Genomic DNA, 18,080 nt, shown 5'->3' with positions numbered 1-18,080 from the left:
TGGGCGGTGGCAGCCAGAGGTGTCCTACGGCAAATACTGCATATCCACTCTGTCTCTGCTCAGCTCTTCTCACTGGTGCTGCACGAGAAAACATGTCAGTGTCTTTATTTGAGGAAACAACAGGAGAAGAGTTCACTGTCCTGCTTCAAAATGTGTCCCTGAATGTCAAATATGTCCAGATGACGACTTGACGATGACACTTCCTCCTCCTCCTCCTTCTCCTCCTCCTCCTCCTCCTCCTCTTCCTCCTCTTGAGGTGCATTTTATCTCTGTCATGTCTTCCTCCATTGTTCCAGTGCCAGCGATGATCTCACCTCACTGTCATCCATCGTTCCCAGTTGCACAGACCTCTAGGTTTACACAGCTAGGACAGCTTCAGCACCCGAGGCCACGAGCATGTGAGAGAGTCCACTGTCAGCCGGCCAAACCTGTCTGATGCCACTCATCACAGCCCTCAGAGACAGTGGGTGTCATGTGACATCGCATGCTAGGAGAACACAGTTGACCCCCCCAGCCTCCGGCGACTGAGGGCCCTAAATTAGTATTCGTGCTTATCTTTGGATCTCGAACATGACACTGTTGATCTTTGATTTGAGGAGCAGAGTATCAGCCTCATCATTTAGCTCTCCTCGCCTCCAGCAAGGTCTCCTCTCACCTTGGCTGCTTTTGTACCGAGGTATGGAGAGAACCAGAGAGTGTTCAAATGTTATCTCAAGACCAACGATACCTGCGTCTTTTCCCCATGTTTCTCTATTTTAACCTGCAGGGAATCATGTGCGTGGCTTGCTAGACTTTCAGCTTAAGCCCAGACTTCACGTTCCTTCCCTTGTCTGAGGTTGGGTCATGGTGGCAACAGGGTGCTCCACACATCCCTTTCCCCAGCTCCGCTTCCCAGCTCCAAGCTCTGGGTCTGCCCCGGGGGTCTCCTCCCCATCAGGGCATGCCTGGAAAACCTCCAATGGAAGGTGTCCGAGAGCCGTTCTGATGCTCAGACCTCCTCAACTGGCAACAGGAAGTGCATTGATTGCGAGTGCAAGTGATTCTCTGACTTTTCTTTTGCTGCGTTGCCTCCATTAGATCAATGCTGTTCTGCAATTATTCAAATAAAAATATAATAAAGCCTCACTCATCCAGCAACATGCATTTTTTAAATGTATAATAAGATTTGAAAAAAATTAGATGGATAGATGGATGGATAGATAGATGAATAAATAGATACATGGAAGGATGCTTAGATAGGTAAATAGATTCATAGATTAATATGCAATGGATATATGTATATGTGTATATATATGGAACCGCATAGATGTTGAAAATATATATATCATATCATATTTGATCAATAATCCACATTCAATAATTGTATAAGTCTATTTATTGTCAGAAACTATATTTCCAGGTTATTTTATTTATTAATATGATTATATTTTATCATTCCACTATTTTTCACTCAGATATAAATATATATAAATATTCCCCATGTGTCAATCTCTTTCCTTGGGATCCTCCTCCACCATAGGGGGCGTGATCCAGGTCATTACAACGCATTGAGCGGTGATTGGTCTGCGAGGACCCCGTGGAAAGAGGCAGCCAATCACGTTGCAATGCGCAGAGTAAAAAAAAAAGCGATGCTAAAGAAGCGAGTCGAGGATCGGAGCCGCGAACACGAGCAGCGATGACGTGACGCGTGGACGGTGCCGTGTGGTGGGGCTCGAACACGGAGGACCAGCGGATGTGTGGCCCCGGACCGTGACACTGAGCCGAGGCGAGGGAGGTGGGGGTCGGACGGACCGAGGCACCGGAGCGTCGCCAGCCTCCCGGTGACCACGTTCCCAAACCGGAGGCTCCGTTAAGGCACGCGCACACACACGCACGCGGCTAACGGTCCGAGCAGAAGCCATTTTTCTCCGCAGTGAGTGATCTTTAATCTGCGGCTACTTGTAGATCTGAGGCTGAAGCCGCCATTATTACATCATGTTACATTTCAGGCTCTAAGTTGTTGAATATGAAGAGCCACGTTTGTTTCCTGTCGCGAACCAGACGGACTCGGACTTGTTCTCTGTTTTTAATTCACTTTAAAACACGTTAGCATCTTCGTTTAGCCCCTGTTCGCATCACTTCCTTGTTTACCTTTGCCACAGAGGAATACTGATCTCTGATTGGCTGACAGGTGACCGTTAAGTGTCGTGCTATATAACTGTAATTGAATGGTAGCTAATATTGTAGCTATAGTATTATAGTATTTAACATTGTCACTACAGTTCTGATGCTAATAAGTAATCTACAGGTTTTTCAATCAATAATCAATTAGTTGATCTGCAGCAGGGGCGTGATTTTGTCAGCACATTTCTTACTTCCTTGTTTACCTTTGCTACAGAAAAAATGCCGGCTCCTGATTGGCTGTAAGGTGTACCTTAACGCCGCCGGCACCATGAACGTGGGCACGGCGCACAGCGAGGTGAACCCCAACACCCGGGTGATGAACAGCAGGGGCATGTGGCTGTCCTACATCCTGGGCATCGGCCTCCTGCACATCATCCTGCTCAGCATCCCCTTCGCCAGCGTGCCCGTGGTCTGGACTCTCACCAATCTCATCCACAATGTGGTCAGTGGAGCCGAGCACACACACAGACACACACACACACACACACACACACACACACACACACACACACACACACACACACACACACACACAGCACCACAGTTCACTTCATCATTAACTGAACACGCTGGCTTAGAGAAGAGCTTCCCCCCCCCCTCTCTATCACTGCCCTCAGTAAAGTTCACAACTTTTCAGTCTCTCTTCTTGAGCGATTGTGTTCCAGGAACAACAAGTGGTGTCAGTCAATCATTCACCAGATGTGTAATGTCAGTTCTGTCTCCGTGTCTCTTCCCTGTTGCAGTGCATGTACCTGCTCCTGCACACGGTCAAGGGGACGCCCTTCGAGACCCCCGACCAGGGCAAGGCACGCCTCCTCACGCACTGGGAGCAGATGGACTACGGCGTCCAGTTTACCGCATCACGCAAGTTCCTCACCATCACACCCATTGTGCTGTGAGTGTCACCAACAAACCCAACGCTTGTCTCAGAAATGTTGTTAAATGTTCAGGAAAAGTTCACTCTCACAAAGTGAGTTTATTGATCCACATCTCCTCTGCTCTCTTATTATCAACCAGCCTCTTGTTCTGGGGCTCAGTCTTTGCAGCAGAAGCTCTCGCCCTGTTCTTATTAACCTGCAGACTTCAGCTTACAGGAAGCACTCTGGCTCCCTGCGGCTGACATGCCAGCTCAGCCCCCCGACTCTTGGACGTTTTGTTTCCCAGCTGTTTCCAGCAGGAAGAGACAAGTGGTCAACCTCAAGGCTCCAGCTGGAAAAAAGGATTCATTAGGGAGCTTTTCTTATTTTTTCCCTTGTTCAGCAGAGAACAGGATGCGCAGCTCCTCATTGTGCAGTCACTCCTCCTCCTCACCCCCCCCCCCCCCCCCACACACTGCTCTGTGTGCGTGCGTGTGTGTGTAGCTTTATTTAAAAACTCTGTTTACATCACATGGGCACAGCTTTTCTCATTGGCTCTAGCTGGACAGTAAAACATTAATAATAATCACAATATCATTATAGCATTACAACAATAGTCTAATATATTGATATAGTGATTAATGCACAGTGTGCAGGTAAAGCCCATAATTGATTAACCTCAGATTTGTAAAAAAAGAGTTTAAAACCAGAAGCTCAGGAGCCAAAATCATGTTTCAATAATAATTATAATTTGACATTCATTTAGATAATAATTGATATCTTCTTATATGTGTATATATATATATATATATATAAATATATATACCAGCTTGATGTCAGGTTTTGTGCTGGGAACTGCTTTCCTGAATGTTCCCCTGAATAAAGCTTTAGGCACAATCCTAATAGAAAACCACATCAGTGATCATCTTGTGAGGTTTCAAACACAATCTATTGTCCCCTGTAGTGCTTGAATATATCTCCCTGTTGTTCAGAGGTTTGCTCTGTAACTTCCTCTTCTTTTGATTCATCCCATTCAGGTATATTCTCACCAGCTTCTACACCAAATACGACCGGGTCCATTTTGTGGTCAACACCGTTTCCCTGCTCACGGTGCTCATCCCCAAGCTGCCGCAGCTCCACGGCGTGAGGATCTTTGGGATTAATAAGTACTGACAAGGCAGAAGAGGACACCTCCTTCCTCGAGTCCCTAGGGACCTGCTGAGAGCACGCAGAGTATCAGGCCTCTGGTTTGGCTGCAGATCCACGAGGATCTGTTGCTCTTTGGCTCCGGACTCTGCCTGCCAACTCTAAATGACGCTGCCATGGCTCCAGACCCCGGGAAAGAGACGAGGCTCTTTACAGAGAGAGGAGAAAGGGAAAGTGTACTGTTGAGGCCTGTCGCCTTTTTACAAGTTTTCCACAGACACTAAAGAAGCATTTGTAAAGAGGAATTATATATTATATCATGTCCGATTGTGTAGAGATGGCAGTTTTTAGAAGTAAGAGGAAGAAGTAGTTGCACTGTTATTGTGCCATTTTCAATCGGCACCTTAGACAGTACTCTTAGCTCTTTTTTAGCTAATGCTACACTGCTGTGTTTATTCAGCTTCGCTTCCATGTTGAGCTTCCTCCTCTTCTGGGCTCGAGTAGCGACTGTGTCACAACGTGGTGAAGGAACTGTGAACGACTTCAGAGTCCAGACACCAGAAGCCACACAGCGTTTTACATTTAGCCCTCGCTGCTCCGCTCAGGGCCAAAGGAGTTAAGCTCTTATTTTATCTGACCGTGTCCATATTTGGACTCCTCTTGTCCCGGGTTGTGTGGCAGAGCGCCTGCAGTCTGCAGAGTCGTCTGGTCTGAGAGCAGAAGATATGCTCAAGAGCTCTGCGCTGATCCAACATAACCAAAGATTCTGCCGTCTGAGGGAAGGGTCACGTTCTCCTGTCATTACTTTGCTCATAGTTAGTTTAATATTGGGACACATGCCAAGAGAAGTACTGTGCAGCTGTTAATCATGAAAGGTTCAAGTGTTTTTAATATTGTCTTCATATTGTCTTCATCCCTATTTAGGGTCAATATCCTTCATGAACAATTTTAAATGGACAATTAAAAGCTGCATCAATCTAACTTTTAGCCACTAGGGGGCACTAAGCTCTCAGTAAAGCTGTGAGCCACTGACCATATAAAGATGGATGACATGGCAGTGAAGCCAAAGCATCTAGATCGCCTCCTGGAGGCTGGCTGCAGTAAAGGTCATGGAATAAAGTTATTATTAAAGTTATCATTACAAACGCCACCTCCTCCATGTAAGTGAAGGGGACATGAACCAAACTAAAAAGTCAAATTCACATCAAATCCTTTTTTATCCAGGATAGTTTCTGTGTTTGGTTCTTAACACATTGAGGTTGAATGTTGAATGTTGAGAGTGAATTCACTTTTTCTCAAAGTCATTTCCTCCACAGTTAATATTAAAAGTATTGATTAATGCAGCTTTAAGGTTCTTCCCTCTTCCTGTAGGAAAACAGTTGGAGAGAGACTTTGCTTTTCTTGAGCTTTACCCACAGGTACTTTTTTAAAATCCATATTTCGAGTAATATTTCCTACTGACAAGTCTCCTCTTGAATTGTTCTATAAGATGAAGTAATGATTTGTAGGAAGTGAAATCTCTATCGAAGGACTGAATTTCTTCTTCTTCTGCTCGATGAAACACATGAAACATGTTTACTGACGTTAACCCGAACAGTGTTGACCACTCGTTTCTATCTCAGCAGTAATAATACTAGCAGGTACATAAACATTAATAAATACGCAACACTAGTTTCTGCTTCTACCGCTTCAATTCTTGTTATTCTCACTGTTTCTGTTGGTGAAACAAAACCGTTGCATTAAGTTGAATTAGTGTCATTTGCAGTCGAGGACCAAAGATCCAGACAATTGAGAAGTTGTAAATACTCTAGTTTCTCTGCTGCAGCATTTATTTCTCCATCAGGATGTTTTCAAATGTCATGATCAGCATTAAGGGCTTTGATATGAGACATCAGTTTTTCTTTTTTACTGGATTATTCAAGACAACAGCTGCAGAAGAACGGTTGAAGCTTTGCTCATGGTTTCTGTTCGTTGGTACCTGAAGGAAATGTCAGTGTGATGTTCTGTAAAGAGTGTGTGATCCCAAAATACAGTATTTTTTAAGTATCATCCAGAAAAGTCTCTGTTGTTTTTTTTCCAGAGTGTGTCAGTGTCTCAGAAATCCTAACATTTCAGGAGCAGTGTTTTCTTTGGGGCTTTTTAACTTCGCAGAAAAACAAACTGCATGTAACACACCAGAGGAATTTGATGTTTAAATCTAAACCCAGTGTGAAAGATTGTAGGACTGAGTGTTAATGTGAAACAGAAAGAGGTTTCTGGTGCGCTGCCATGTCTCCACAAGTCAGTGACTTGTTTGGACTGGTAGCGTTAAGTCGAGCTCATGTTCCGAGGTTCAGAGGACTCTTTCTTTTTTTTAAACATGTCATAACAGTCGATCCCTTTATTAAAGTGGATTTCTTTTTACTTCCTGAGCTTTTTGCACAGAGGACACTGTGAAGGAAATGTACCAAACTAGAGGAAGGTTTGACTGCACTTTCTAAATATGTGTATATATAATGTATCTGGAATGGTGCTGTAGGTTTGTAGTACTTTTTTACTTTATCATTATGCTAAGTCTGTTCTTTGTATATAATTTTAATACAAAAATACGATTGGATCTAGAATATCACTCTGTAGAGTTCACACCTCTGCCAAGGCCTAACTGCCCCTTAAATCAAATTAAGCTGAATCAAATTAAACACACTCATTGATATGAATACCTGAAATATATCAGTTTTTTTTCATCTAGATTAATGAATTATTTCCTGAGAAATTACTGAAAATATCACAGACACCATGTTAAAGAAAGTGAAGAAACAAAACCCAGGATCCCCCCCACAATCGAGATTTGCATTACACTTTAGTGAATTCATATCTGAGCTACAACACATCGCTCCACTGAGATTTATTGGAATCTATTCAGTTGTTTTTGTGTTGTCTTGCTCAAAAACCAGACAAACAAACATACAATTAAATCCTCTTTCAAAATAAGACTTTAAACTTATTCTTTTAGCCCTTCATTTATTTCTTCACTTGTTATTTTGTGCTCAAACCAGGACGTAAAAATTGTAAATAACACTCAAGCATATTATTCAATTCAGACGTGAGCTTCCTCACAGCTTCCTGGTTACCACCCAGTCACAGTTTTTTGTCTGCAGGCCCCTAGACGAATGTGTTACTTTAATTAAATTCTTTAATTGAATACATGTTAAGCCTTCCGCTCTAGATACTTGTAGTTCCACTTTCTATTTACGTCACAAGAGCGTTGAGAGGCCGACGCCTGAGGCGGATGTAAAAGTGAATTCATGGTCCACTGGTTAAAATTTGATGCATGTGATGCACAATAATTCATGTGCAGTATAACAGTAGTTTTCTGAGGAACAGACACATTCATCACTGCTCACATTACTCTTCAATAAGATGAATATAAAGATTCTGTAGCAGTTGCACAAAAAACGTTCGTAAAATAAAAATATATATTTGCTGTGTTTTTTAAACCTCAGCTACAACTAAAAAGCTGAGCTGTCTTTCTCCACTAGAGGGCAGCAAATGCTCGTTATTGACTTTAATCTGAAACGACATCCAGCCGCTATAAATAGGAATAAAGAAAAGAGAGAGAGAGACCGTCAGAAGTCTGCTCTTGTCTTTTTGTCCAGAGGCTTTCTCACTCGCTCATTATGCAAATCTACGGCCTCATGCAAATAAGACTTTTTCTTTTTCCTCTACTGTTTGCTTTCTATGAATGAGTCTTGACTTTGTGCAACAGTAAACTCGTGAGCCATAAATGTCACCACTTGTACAGTGAGCTGAATATATGACTCTCAAATACAGACGGGGGGGGGGGGGGGGGGCAAGTGTGTTTCTGTTCGTTCATAAAACGCCGAAAAGAAGTTTGCTGCAGAGACGTATTTATTCAGATGTGTCCACAGCAGCTTGTGTTTTAAGCTGTTAAATATGCAAAGGGGAGAAGTGTTAGAGCTACAGCACGTGTGCACAACTTCATATAGAGTCTGTGGTGCAGAGGAATGAACCATTCATATGAAATTGGGCTCAAACTGGTCTTATTTATATTAATGTTTAATGAGCAGCAAAAGGAAAAACACAGTTACTCTCTAAGATGATTTCTATGTGCAGTTTATTTATATCAGCCGGACTATTCACAAGGTTTCATTTTAACTTTGCAGAACCTTAACTTCAGCCCCTGTGTCAGTCAGCATTTTTTTCCAAAGCCTCATATGAGGTCACTGTGACCTTTGACCCTTGACCTCTGAAATGTATTCATTACATTTTGACCAAGTGACCACTAGTCAATATTTTAAGAATATCCCTGAAAGTCAAATGTGAGATTTCATGTTTGAGGGTTCAAACAATCCCTCAAGAGGATCCTGAGATTTTCACAAGGACAAAGACACGTTTGGTAATGTCACAACGACCTTGAACTTTGACCTTTGACCAACAAAATCAAATCAGTTCATCCTTCAGTCCGACTGAACGTCTTAACCACATGTGAAGACGTTTCCTCTTGGTGTTCTTGAGGTATCGTGTTCACAAGAGAACCAAAGATTGAAAACCTGAAACACACGATGTCTCCGGCCTCTCGCTCAGAGGAAAGAAACTGATCTCTTCTTTCTTCTCATGATAGACACAATCACATGTCAGCCACACGGCCGACATCCTTCAGCGTGGGCGACTCCCCCCTGAGGAATGCGGCGCCCTGAACGAGCCCTCAGCCGGCGGGAACACATGTGGCGGTGCCATCTTCTCAGATTGAGCCTCTGAAATATGCATGCCCCATGTTGTGCGGCTCCAACTGCGTGCGCTCTGTTTTCCTGTGGATGTGACGGCATCCGGGACGAGATAAAACACAACGTTAGCATCCGTCCGCTCGGCAGCCGTCCTGCTGCGACACCGACACAGTTCAACCTGATAACGAGCCCGGTCATGAGAGCTTCCTGTACGAGGGAAGACGAGAGGTGTCGCAGCTCGGAGGAGGGGTCGACTATAAATAGAGCCAAACAAGAATTAGATCAATTACTTATGAGCTCTGGCTGCCCTGAGGGGTCTTTGAACTAACTGGGAAATCCAAGGGCAGGGCTGCTGACAGGAGACACTGGCCCCTCCGAGCGGCGGCGGCGCTGTCAGTGAAATGCACCGTGGGGCCTCCAGAGAGCGCCTGGGGCCCCTCTTAAGGTCAGTGTGTTGCTCTAAGAGTCTGCTCCGGCAAACACAGGCAAAGCATTTGTGCCATTTGGACTCTTGAAAGGAGGAGATGGTGAAAACGGAAATGGGGTTTGAAAGCACATTTCAATCTGTTCTCCAAGAAGCTGAATTGCGTCACCAACATTAGCATTTAAATCAGTTTTGTTCTTCTTCTCTCCTGTGGCCGAGGTTATCTCCGCTAGGAGCGTTCACTTTGTCCAGTTCATGAAAATGATCATCGACTAAATCCGGTGGAATTCTATACAAAACAAACACACACTTCAACATACCTGATGAAGCACATGAGGCTTTTTCATTTCCTTTAATAACATAGCAAAAGTTTAATCTTTACGTCGTTGTCTTTCCGGGGATTTCCTTCTTCTTTTTTTTTATGCCCCAGAAAACCCTGGTCCTGTGGGTTGGGACGTGCAGCCTGTGGACTTCCTGGGGGGTGAAACTCAGGGCACCAAATCCCCAGCAGCCGCCCACTGCTGCTCATTTGTCTTTTTACTGTGAGCGCAAAGTCGTGTGTTTAAACTCCACCCATCATTTTGAATCGATTCAGAGGTTGCGACACCTGATCCGGGGGAAAATGTTCCTTTGAAAAGTGACTGTGTGTCCATCAGTGGGTTGAGAATCATCAAACCACTGATGGTCAAGCTGTTGCAAAGCTAATGTGGGATAATGGATCCTTGTCCACATGTTCCTTGGAAGTGAAAGATTTTAAGTGTTGTAAACAAGCTGTGGTTTTTAGAGCTGCTCAGAAACTGGTTTCAAATATCATGTTTTTCTTTGTAACGTTGAATATTCATGACAAAATAATCAATGATTAAAATGTTAGTCTTGAAAAAGGCGTCCTTAGTTATTATTTATCACGAGTCAACCACGGCAGCTGTCGACAGTCTGGTTTACAACACGGACCGTAAGCTAGTATCTCAATCGCCCCCTGCTGGTTGGCTGCAGTATAGGTCATAAACCCTGCCTCCTCCATGTTAGTAGATCTAAATACTTCTCAAAGATGGTTTCCTGTCATTTTAGGTCGTTCTTATCACACTGATGTAGAAACTGTGACCATCCTGTACTAGGCAGGGACTCAGCTGCAGAAAGAAGCCCGGGAGACAGCAAATCAAGTATAAAATAAAACTTTACTTTCAAAGTCCAGAGGTTAACAAGTCCATTCAGGGAAAAGTCACAAAATCCAAAGTCGTAAATCCAGGCAGAGTCCAAAACCAGGTAGACAAACACACAGAAGGAATCGCTTCAATGACAATCTGGCAGAGGGTGAGGGGAAACACAGGGAGTGCTTAATGACAAACAAGGTACAGGTGTGTGGGGAAACCAACAGGAAGTAGAGCTAGACACAAGACACAAGAACCCAGACAACAAAATAAAACAGGAAGTGACTACAAACAGAAACAGATTGTTACAGAAACAACTGAAAAAGAGTCAAACTGGAATAAAAGCGTCAGATGCAACATGAGATATGGACGAGTTTGAAAGTGTCTGACTCGAGTCGGAGAAGCACTTTGCTGATGTCGCAGTCCACGCGTTGAGATAATGAACAGCTTCTAAGAATGAGCTGTCTTCCCAGGGGGCGGAGCATTAAGCCAACTCATAAAACCAGATCTATCGCAGACAGGAACCATGAATATTCATAACCTGCCCTTGTTTTACATTATTAACACGCTCATTCCACTCGCTAATAAGATTCATGATCGCTCGCTGACATCCGCAGTGTAAAACCGGCTGAATGAAAATGTTCTGGTCACCGCTGCGGTGCTGAATATATATACGCCGAGAAAATGCTCCAGAAATGCAGCCATAAATAAAACACAGAAGAAGACACGGGCCTAATTAGCTTTCACTTCTCTGCAGTTTAGCTCTGCACTGCTGGGTATTAAGCCATGACTGAATCTGAGCAGTCTTAATTAAGTACCTGGGGCTTACTGAGCAGTTTGTGCTGTGCTTTGTGTTATTTTTTTCACATGTTGTGTTGTTGTTTCCTTTTCCCTGTTCAAGGACTTTGGGCTCTGGTGTTTTCCAGCAGTGTTTGTCTCTGGGTGTGTGGGCGGAGCCAGCAGGGGCCCTGGTCCCCGGTGGTTATCTCACTCTGTGGGAGCGCAGGGGGTAAAGAGAGGAGGACGCAAACACAACAGGGAGGAGACGTGTGTGTGTGTGTGTGTGTGTGTGTGTGTGTGTGTGTGTGTGAAACCAGAGACATTAATAGAACTTCACGCTTTTGTTTATAAAGCTACACATCTGAAACGTGTGTTCTTGGTTTGTAGAGCGTATATAAAGATGACGGCTCCCCAATAGCGAAGCCAAAGCATCTCTATCGCCTCCTGGTGACGGGCTGCAGTACTGTGCCTCATTCTCAACGATGGTTTCTGTCATGATCAAGTCTGATTCCCCCCCAACAAAGGGGCGAGACCTCATGATTGACAGCAAAGACTGACTGATCTTATCTGGGATGTTTTAGGCACCGACCCACCTGTTACATTCTTGTTATATCGTTGTGTATTAAAAGCTTTTATGAATCACTCGGATGCAGCCGTGTGTTTGTTTACAAAACGCTCGACCACAAAAAGGATTAGACAGTGAGTCGACTCCGTCTTAAGCCACAATCACAAGCATGTGCTGCTAACCAGCTTCCAACAAACAAGGTCAAAGAGTGCATACTGTACCTACACTGTAATTACACTCATATTTATGGGCTTACAGATTAAGTGAGAATGTTAACGAGCAGCACATCCAAATCTAAATTGATCCTCCAACAAACCTGGTGAATATAACGTTAGAGGCTTTCGTTTCCTAGACGTGAGTTAATCGTAACCTTCTGTCCTGATTGTCAGTTTTCATTTTAATTCTCACATAACAATATATACGTTATCCAGGGAAGTAATAAAAGAACAATGCTGCGGTCCCGTCTTCTACATATATCATCATCCAGGCTGAGTGTTTGCCTGCAGGGTGCAGCTTCACCCTCATGATGTCACACTAAAACACTCCTTTTCACAGGGTTGTTTTAAAACGAGTCAGCTGGAAACAGTCATAAATCTGCCGCACACAGCGCTGGAGCTGACGTGAGCTTGTTATTGATATTTTGCAGACTAAATATCCTTAAATCTTGTTATTTTTGGACAAAACCTAAAGCAAAACACTGGATTGGGTACGTCTCCCCCTGGAATTACATCTGGCTTTTAAAAGAGCGTTCAGCAGGATCCGATTTTCAGAAGAATCGAATTAATAGAATAAAATTTGGGAAATTCTTTTGTGTGTTTGTGTGTGTGTGTGTGTGTCTACTGACATCACTACTTCTGGCCCCGGACTCAAGTGCTTCACCACTGGAATTCAAACCTGTAAGTGCCCCCCCCCCCCCCAGAATCTCGTCTCGAGTGCCCCCTGAAGGATGCGGAAATTTCATCAACTACCACAATCACATTTCCCTCCCTCCACTCCGAGCCTGCTCAGGGATGAAAGCCTCTAATCAGGCATCAGAGCCTCATGGAGGTGTTAGTCACACACACACACACACACACACACACACACACACACACACACAGACACACACGTGTCGCTGTGACTGACAGGCTTGTACCCACCTGACCCTAACGTGTTTATGATCTCCTTAAGGGGTCGGGGGTCAAGCTCCTGCTGGATCAAAACAAACAATCACCTCAGTGTGGTTCATTCTTAACCCCCTGCCCTCGTATAGAACGGATATCATTGTCATTGATTATTGATTACGTTGATTCCATATTTGTGATGTTTTTTTTTAACATGCATGAATATGGAGATGTGTGCGGTTCAAAGGGAAGTGCAAAGATAAAACAGACATTTTAAACTCACTCCCAGTCGCTGACTCCACTGTGATGACAGCAGCACTAATTATTGATCAATATGTTCACGATACAACGTGTTTTTATTTGACATTTGTTTGCTCTTGATCACAAAATCGAGCTCTGGAACTTTGTGTGCCCGAAAAAGTTTTCACCGTCATCACTGAATTGTGCAGCACGATATATTTATCTAAATTTATCAAAAACATGACACTTGAAAACAAATGGTTCATGTCCCGTCTACTTACATGGAGGAGGCAGGGTATATAATCTATACTGCAGCCAGCCACCAGGGGTCAATCGAGAAGTCTATGGTTGCAGCATCGGCCTCTTTATGGAATCACATGAACAGATGGAGAGCTGGTCAACGAGCTCGTTAATGTTTGTTATTCACATTATTCACAGATTATAAAAACAAAAACGATATTAAAAAGGAGAACACGCTGGTATTGAGGAGGAAAGAGTCTCAGGACTTCATCACGGCTCAAATGCTTCTCGCTCGGTCGCAGCAAAACTACTGAAGCCATTTGTCAGCCGGTGGTTTGAGACCCGCTCACTTCTGGAGGAGCAGCGCTGTGTGATTTGGGATTTCTTTCCGATCCGAGGCAGCAGATTGAGCTCGGGTCTGCCGGGTGAAGACGAAGAGGCCCTGTCAGCGTGAGGAGGGCTGAGCAGAATGTGAAAGAAGCTAATGCCGAACAATTTTCTGCCCATTTGGATGAAATGGCAGCTGAGTGTGACAGGTGTTTAGAGCCAGGACACGGTGGAAGTCTTCACGGCTGCTGCTCCTCCCTCTGACACCGACACTGTGTCATCAGGCTGCAGGCGGCACTTCTTCTCACCATACGCTGTGGACACGGAAATAATTGAAGTGCAAAGTGGCAGCGTGAGCTAAAGGTCAGAGTCTGATTCGGCTCCACTTATCTCGGGGAGGTGGCCTTTTTAAAGCTGAGAATCATCAAAACAAATCACAGGAAGTCACCTGAGTCCCAGGTGCTGTGTGGACCGTGTGAGACGAGGCGTCTGCAGCGGTTTGAATATAAACTGTGTTGCAAAGCATCTGAGTACATGTACTGTGAGTAAACGTAAAGTACTCGAGTGTTTTTAATGCATTTTAAATCTCAGCTCAGGATATTTTTATATTCTGGGTTGTTGCTAATTAAAAGTTCAATTTTCTTTAAGCTGTTTTATTTAAATTAACTGGTTTATTGGACGACTGCAGTTGCTATTTAACTGACATATTTAAAACTATATAATAAGATAATTTTCCTTTTAAATATCAGGATTTTGTTTGTATTCGTTGTGTTTGTCAGATGTAAATCCCCCAAAAATTACTATTTGAACACATCAAAAAATCACACATTTACAGAAGGTATTCGACAGCAGCTTATTGTTCCTCTTTCTCCTGCTTAAGCATTAAAAATATATATTATGAGATGAACCTTGGAGGCTTTAGAAACCTTCTAATATAAAGTAGCTGTCTGGATGAAAAACTTAATATAGATATATAACATTTAAAATCAAATAATCATTTTTTGTCTTATTTTTTATATTATCTACACAAATCAACAATTTGCCCCCCCAACCATATGCATCTGAATCACACATGTTTGTGTTTCTGCTGAATCGATCTTGTCTCTTCATCATGTACAAACCTCAACCTCTAAAAATCCAACGCGTCAGTTTACCAGTAATTTGATTTAAAAGAAAAATTCCTATCAACTCCCCCGAAGCAGATCCTGGGACTCGGCCAGAGTCATTTGTGGTTTTGCACATCTATTTTAAAATGACAGTTTATATCTGACATTTATTAACAGCAGTGCGTCCCTAGTTTCGGATGTTTCACACAACTTGAACCTGCACATTTCTCAACGCGGCCTCGGTTATTAGGCCCAGCAGGAGCTCCGCGCTCGGGAGGCGAATCGGAGAGAGAGACGGGGAAATGGAGCCGGTGACCAGAATATTACAGTTCATATAAAACGAGATTAGAATATAACTCTGCTCGGCACTGCCAAACCTCCAGGCCTGAAAGAGCCTCCTTTAATGTCTCACACCTGGATCTGGTTTAATGACTCCTACTGTATAATCACATTTTAATGAAATACGCTATATATAGTCTATACGTGGTGGTGGGTGCACGGCAGCAGTAAATACTGGGGGATGCTAACGTGACCTTATGTGGACTGTGCTTCAGGAGAGATGGCTGATGGGATCATCCCGATGGAAACTGACCTGGTGCCAGTTCTCTTTGGGTTATTTTTTTTATCTGTGGGACCTTTGGAAAACTGCGAGACGCCTTTAAAACCATATGTGTCTACTCCTATATATACATTAACTGTTTTTAAGACTTGAAGTTAAATGATTCTGCAGAAATCTCTGAGTTTAACCACATTCTCACATGTTGGATTTGAAATTCTTTGAGATAAACTGGACCTAGACTCCGGGTCAAGAGAGGGAAGCCGAGGCTGAAGCACCTGAAAGCACAGGTTTTAAAAGAAGTCTGTTTCCATGAGGAGCTTCTTCTGCGTCTCACTGGGTTTATAACCTCAGTAAACATTTCATTAAAGGAGTTCATGGTCTTTACCTCAGCAGGACGTCGTCCATTTAGAGTCAAATAGACTGTAAAGCACCGTGGGGGTGTGGATACCGTGTGATTGACAGTTTGCACGATCCAATGGGGGCATCGAGCAGGAGTACAGATACTTCTGGTTTCATAAAACACAGAAGTTTCAAACCAACAAGGGAGATCACGTGGTTCAACGCTTTTCCACATCTGAAGTTGAACGAGAACATGAAAGTGTCTCTATCGCCACCTGGTGACTCATCGGAGAAGCTCAACCTGGTCATCGGATGCTGCTGCTTGTCTGTCAGTCATCAGCCTGTTTCTGTTCCCGCTGCACTAACCAGCTGTGGCACAATATGATCTAGTGCAGGGATGTCCAAACTAAGGCCCGCCGGCCATCTACGGCCCACCATCCATTTTAAATTGGCCCTTTTTTTTTAAACTAACAATCCAGTAGCACTTAAATGGCACTTACTTCTAGCACTTTGTAGTTTTGCTTTATTTTTGAAGAAATTGTACTTTCTTGATTCTTGTTGTTCGGGGGTGTGAACCGTCGGGTACCCTTGAATGCATTGATTGTAAATCGCTTTGGATTAAAGCGTCAGCTAAATGAATTGTAATGTAATGGACTATGGCCCACTGTATTGTACTTCTCAGGTTAGACACTAGGTGGCGCCCAACTCACCCCTGACCTGCCAGCTGTCCCTCAGAACGCCGAACGGTCCGCTCAAGGGCGGGGGGGGGGGGGCGTGGCGGCGTGAGTGGCCCAGACCTTCGAATTCTTTTCTGTGTGTGACCCTCGGGATAAAAAGTTTGGACACCTCTGATCTAGTGTCTCACTCAGAAGATGATGTCAATGCTCTCTCGGCTCATTGAGGAAAGGAAGATGGAGGCGATGGATCAATTTCTTTTGTATCTGTCCCATCGACCGCTGCAAACAGCTCCTGGTGAATCGATGCCTCTGTATTGATGTGTCAGCGCTCGGTTCCAGACCTTCATGCAAACAGGTGCAGTGAGAGTCGATGTTTTATTTTTATCCCCCGACACAAGTTTCACCTTCTTCGACACTTTTGAAGAAGTGAATGAGAGACATTTCACATCTGCCCTTTAGATTTTTCTACAGCCGTGAATGACGATGGCGTTTTTGAGCCACGTCTTCTCGCGACTGACCTCCAGGTTCATGTTTCCCCCCGGGGAGCTCCCCCCCCACATCCTTTATGGATCATCAGACCCACAACTCTGGCTTTCAATAATTCATAGGTGATCACATGTAAATGATGAGCGAGGTAAGTCACCCCGGACGAATGTGGTGCTGCGATGAATAATGTAGACGGCGGTGTGATCCCAGGACGCCAGACAGAGCTCTCCCCCGCCGTCCATCCCCCCCCCTCCCTCATTTCATGTTCAGTCCGTCTGTCATCCATTCCCCCTCTTTACTCTGACTTTATGTATCGTCACGCTCTTCCTCCCTCTCCTCTTCCTCTCCGTCCCCAGTGCTTGTTTGTTTTCCGTCTCGCCATCATCCATTTCAACTTCTCACTGCCTCCTCGTCGAGCTCTTTTCTCCCCCTGACCCTTTTCTTTCACCCCTACCCCCCCATCCCACTCGTTGCTCCTCAGTGAAAGCATTAAGAAAATTATTCACAGTGATTTTTTTTTTTCTCTCCTCCCCGAGCCCGGGCTTGAGTGCTTGGCTGATTTGCGAGGAGCACCGGGGTCAGCCACTGTGGCTGCTGCTCCGAGCACATCGCTCCCATTACCTCTCTCAAGCCTCCATGGAGGGGAAATGGCCCGAGTGCTCCCACGGCCCGGGGAAACGTGGCCCGGCCGCTAAACCCATCTCAGTTGTTTGCTTGTCATTGGAACTTGTTTCCTGTCACATTGGCCACAGCAGCACTTTGGTCCCTCAGTGTTTTCACCTCCTCTGAAGACGTGGAGGATGAGGAGGAGGAGGCCGCAGACGAGTGTGCGTCACAGGTTCCCCCCCCCCCCCCTCCTCCTTGTTTGTTTGTTTGTGTGTCTGTCAACAGGATTATGTGAAAACGACTTCATAGATAATCACTTGAAACTGGAAGGAAACAAGGAAGAATTGGACAAGAGCCAAGAAAGAAGCCATTAGATTCTGGTGCAGATCCAGGAACATTGTGAGGAAGAGCTTTCATCTGCCATTTAAGGAGTTATAATACCAATGCATGGTTCTGGCTGAAAAATATCATAGAGCATATTCAGGGAACTTATTTCTATAAGTTTGTGCCATGGTCCGAAGTCTCCACTTCCTCCCACTGTACACAAATGAGGCCAAAGTATCCCAGATATGAAGGCTGCCATTTTGCAA

General features: G+C 44.3%; 1 protein-coding gene across 1 annotated transcript; it reads left to right on the top strand.

Moving 5' to 3' along the window:
- The first annotated feature begins 1,664 nt into the window (after positions 1-1,664).
- On the top strand, positions 1,665-6,215 carry LOC128426712 (ORM1-like protein 3). Its single transcript, XM_053413743.1, has 4 exons — positions 1,665-1,912; positions 2,378-2,605; positions 2,907-3,058; positions 4,058-6,215. The coding sequence occupies exons 2-4, from the start codon at positions 2,432-2,434 to the stop codon at positions 4,191-4,193; spliced, it is 462 nt and encodes a 153-aa protein (XP_053269718.1). The 5' UTR covers positions 1,665-1,912; positions 2,378-2,431; the 3' UTR covers positions 4,194-6,215.
- The last annotated feature ends 11,865 nt before the right edge of the window (positions 6,216-18,080 follow it).

Source organism: Pleuronectes platessa, chromosome 21 (genome assembly GCF_947347685.1).
Source record: "Pleuronectes platessa chromosome 21, fPlePla1.1, whole genome shotgun sequence".
NCBI classification, from domain to species: Eukaryota; Metazoa; Chordata; class Actinopteri; order Pleuronectiformes; family Pleuronectidae; genus Pleuronectes; species Pleuronectes platessa.
The sequence above is the reverse complement of the archived record's forward strand: the minus strand, read 5'-3'. Positions and strand labels throughout refer to the sequence as shown.

What these genes read in the sequence shown, in the direction of transcription:
- LOC128426712 (XM_053413743.1), top strand. Translation starts at nt 2,432, where the DNA reads ATGAACGTGGGCACGGCGCACAGCGAGGTGAACCCCAACACCCGGGTG. An exon ending in CCAATCTCATCCACAATGTG is followed by an intron (nt 2,606 to 2,906) that starts GTCAGTGGAGCC and finishes TCCCTGTTGCAG; the next exon opens with TGCATGTACCTGCTCCTGCA. An exon ending in ACCATCACACCCATTGTGCT is followed by an intron (nt 3,059 to 4,057) that starts GTGAGTGTCACC and finishes CATCCCATTCAG; the next exon opens with GTATATTCTCACCAGCTTCT.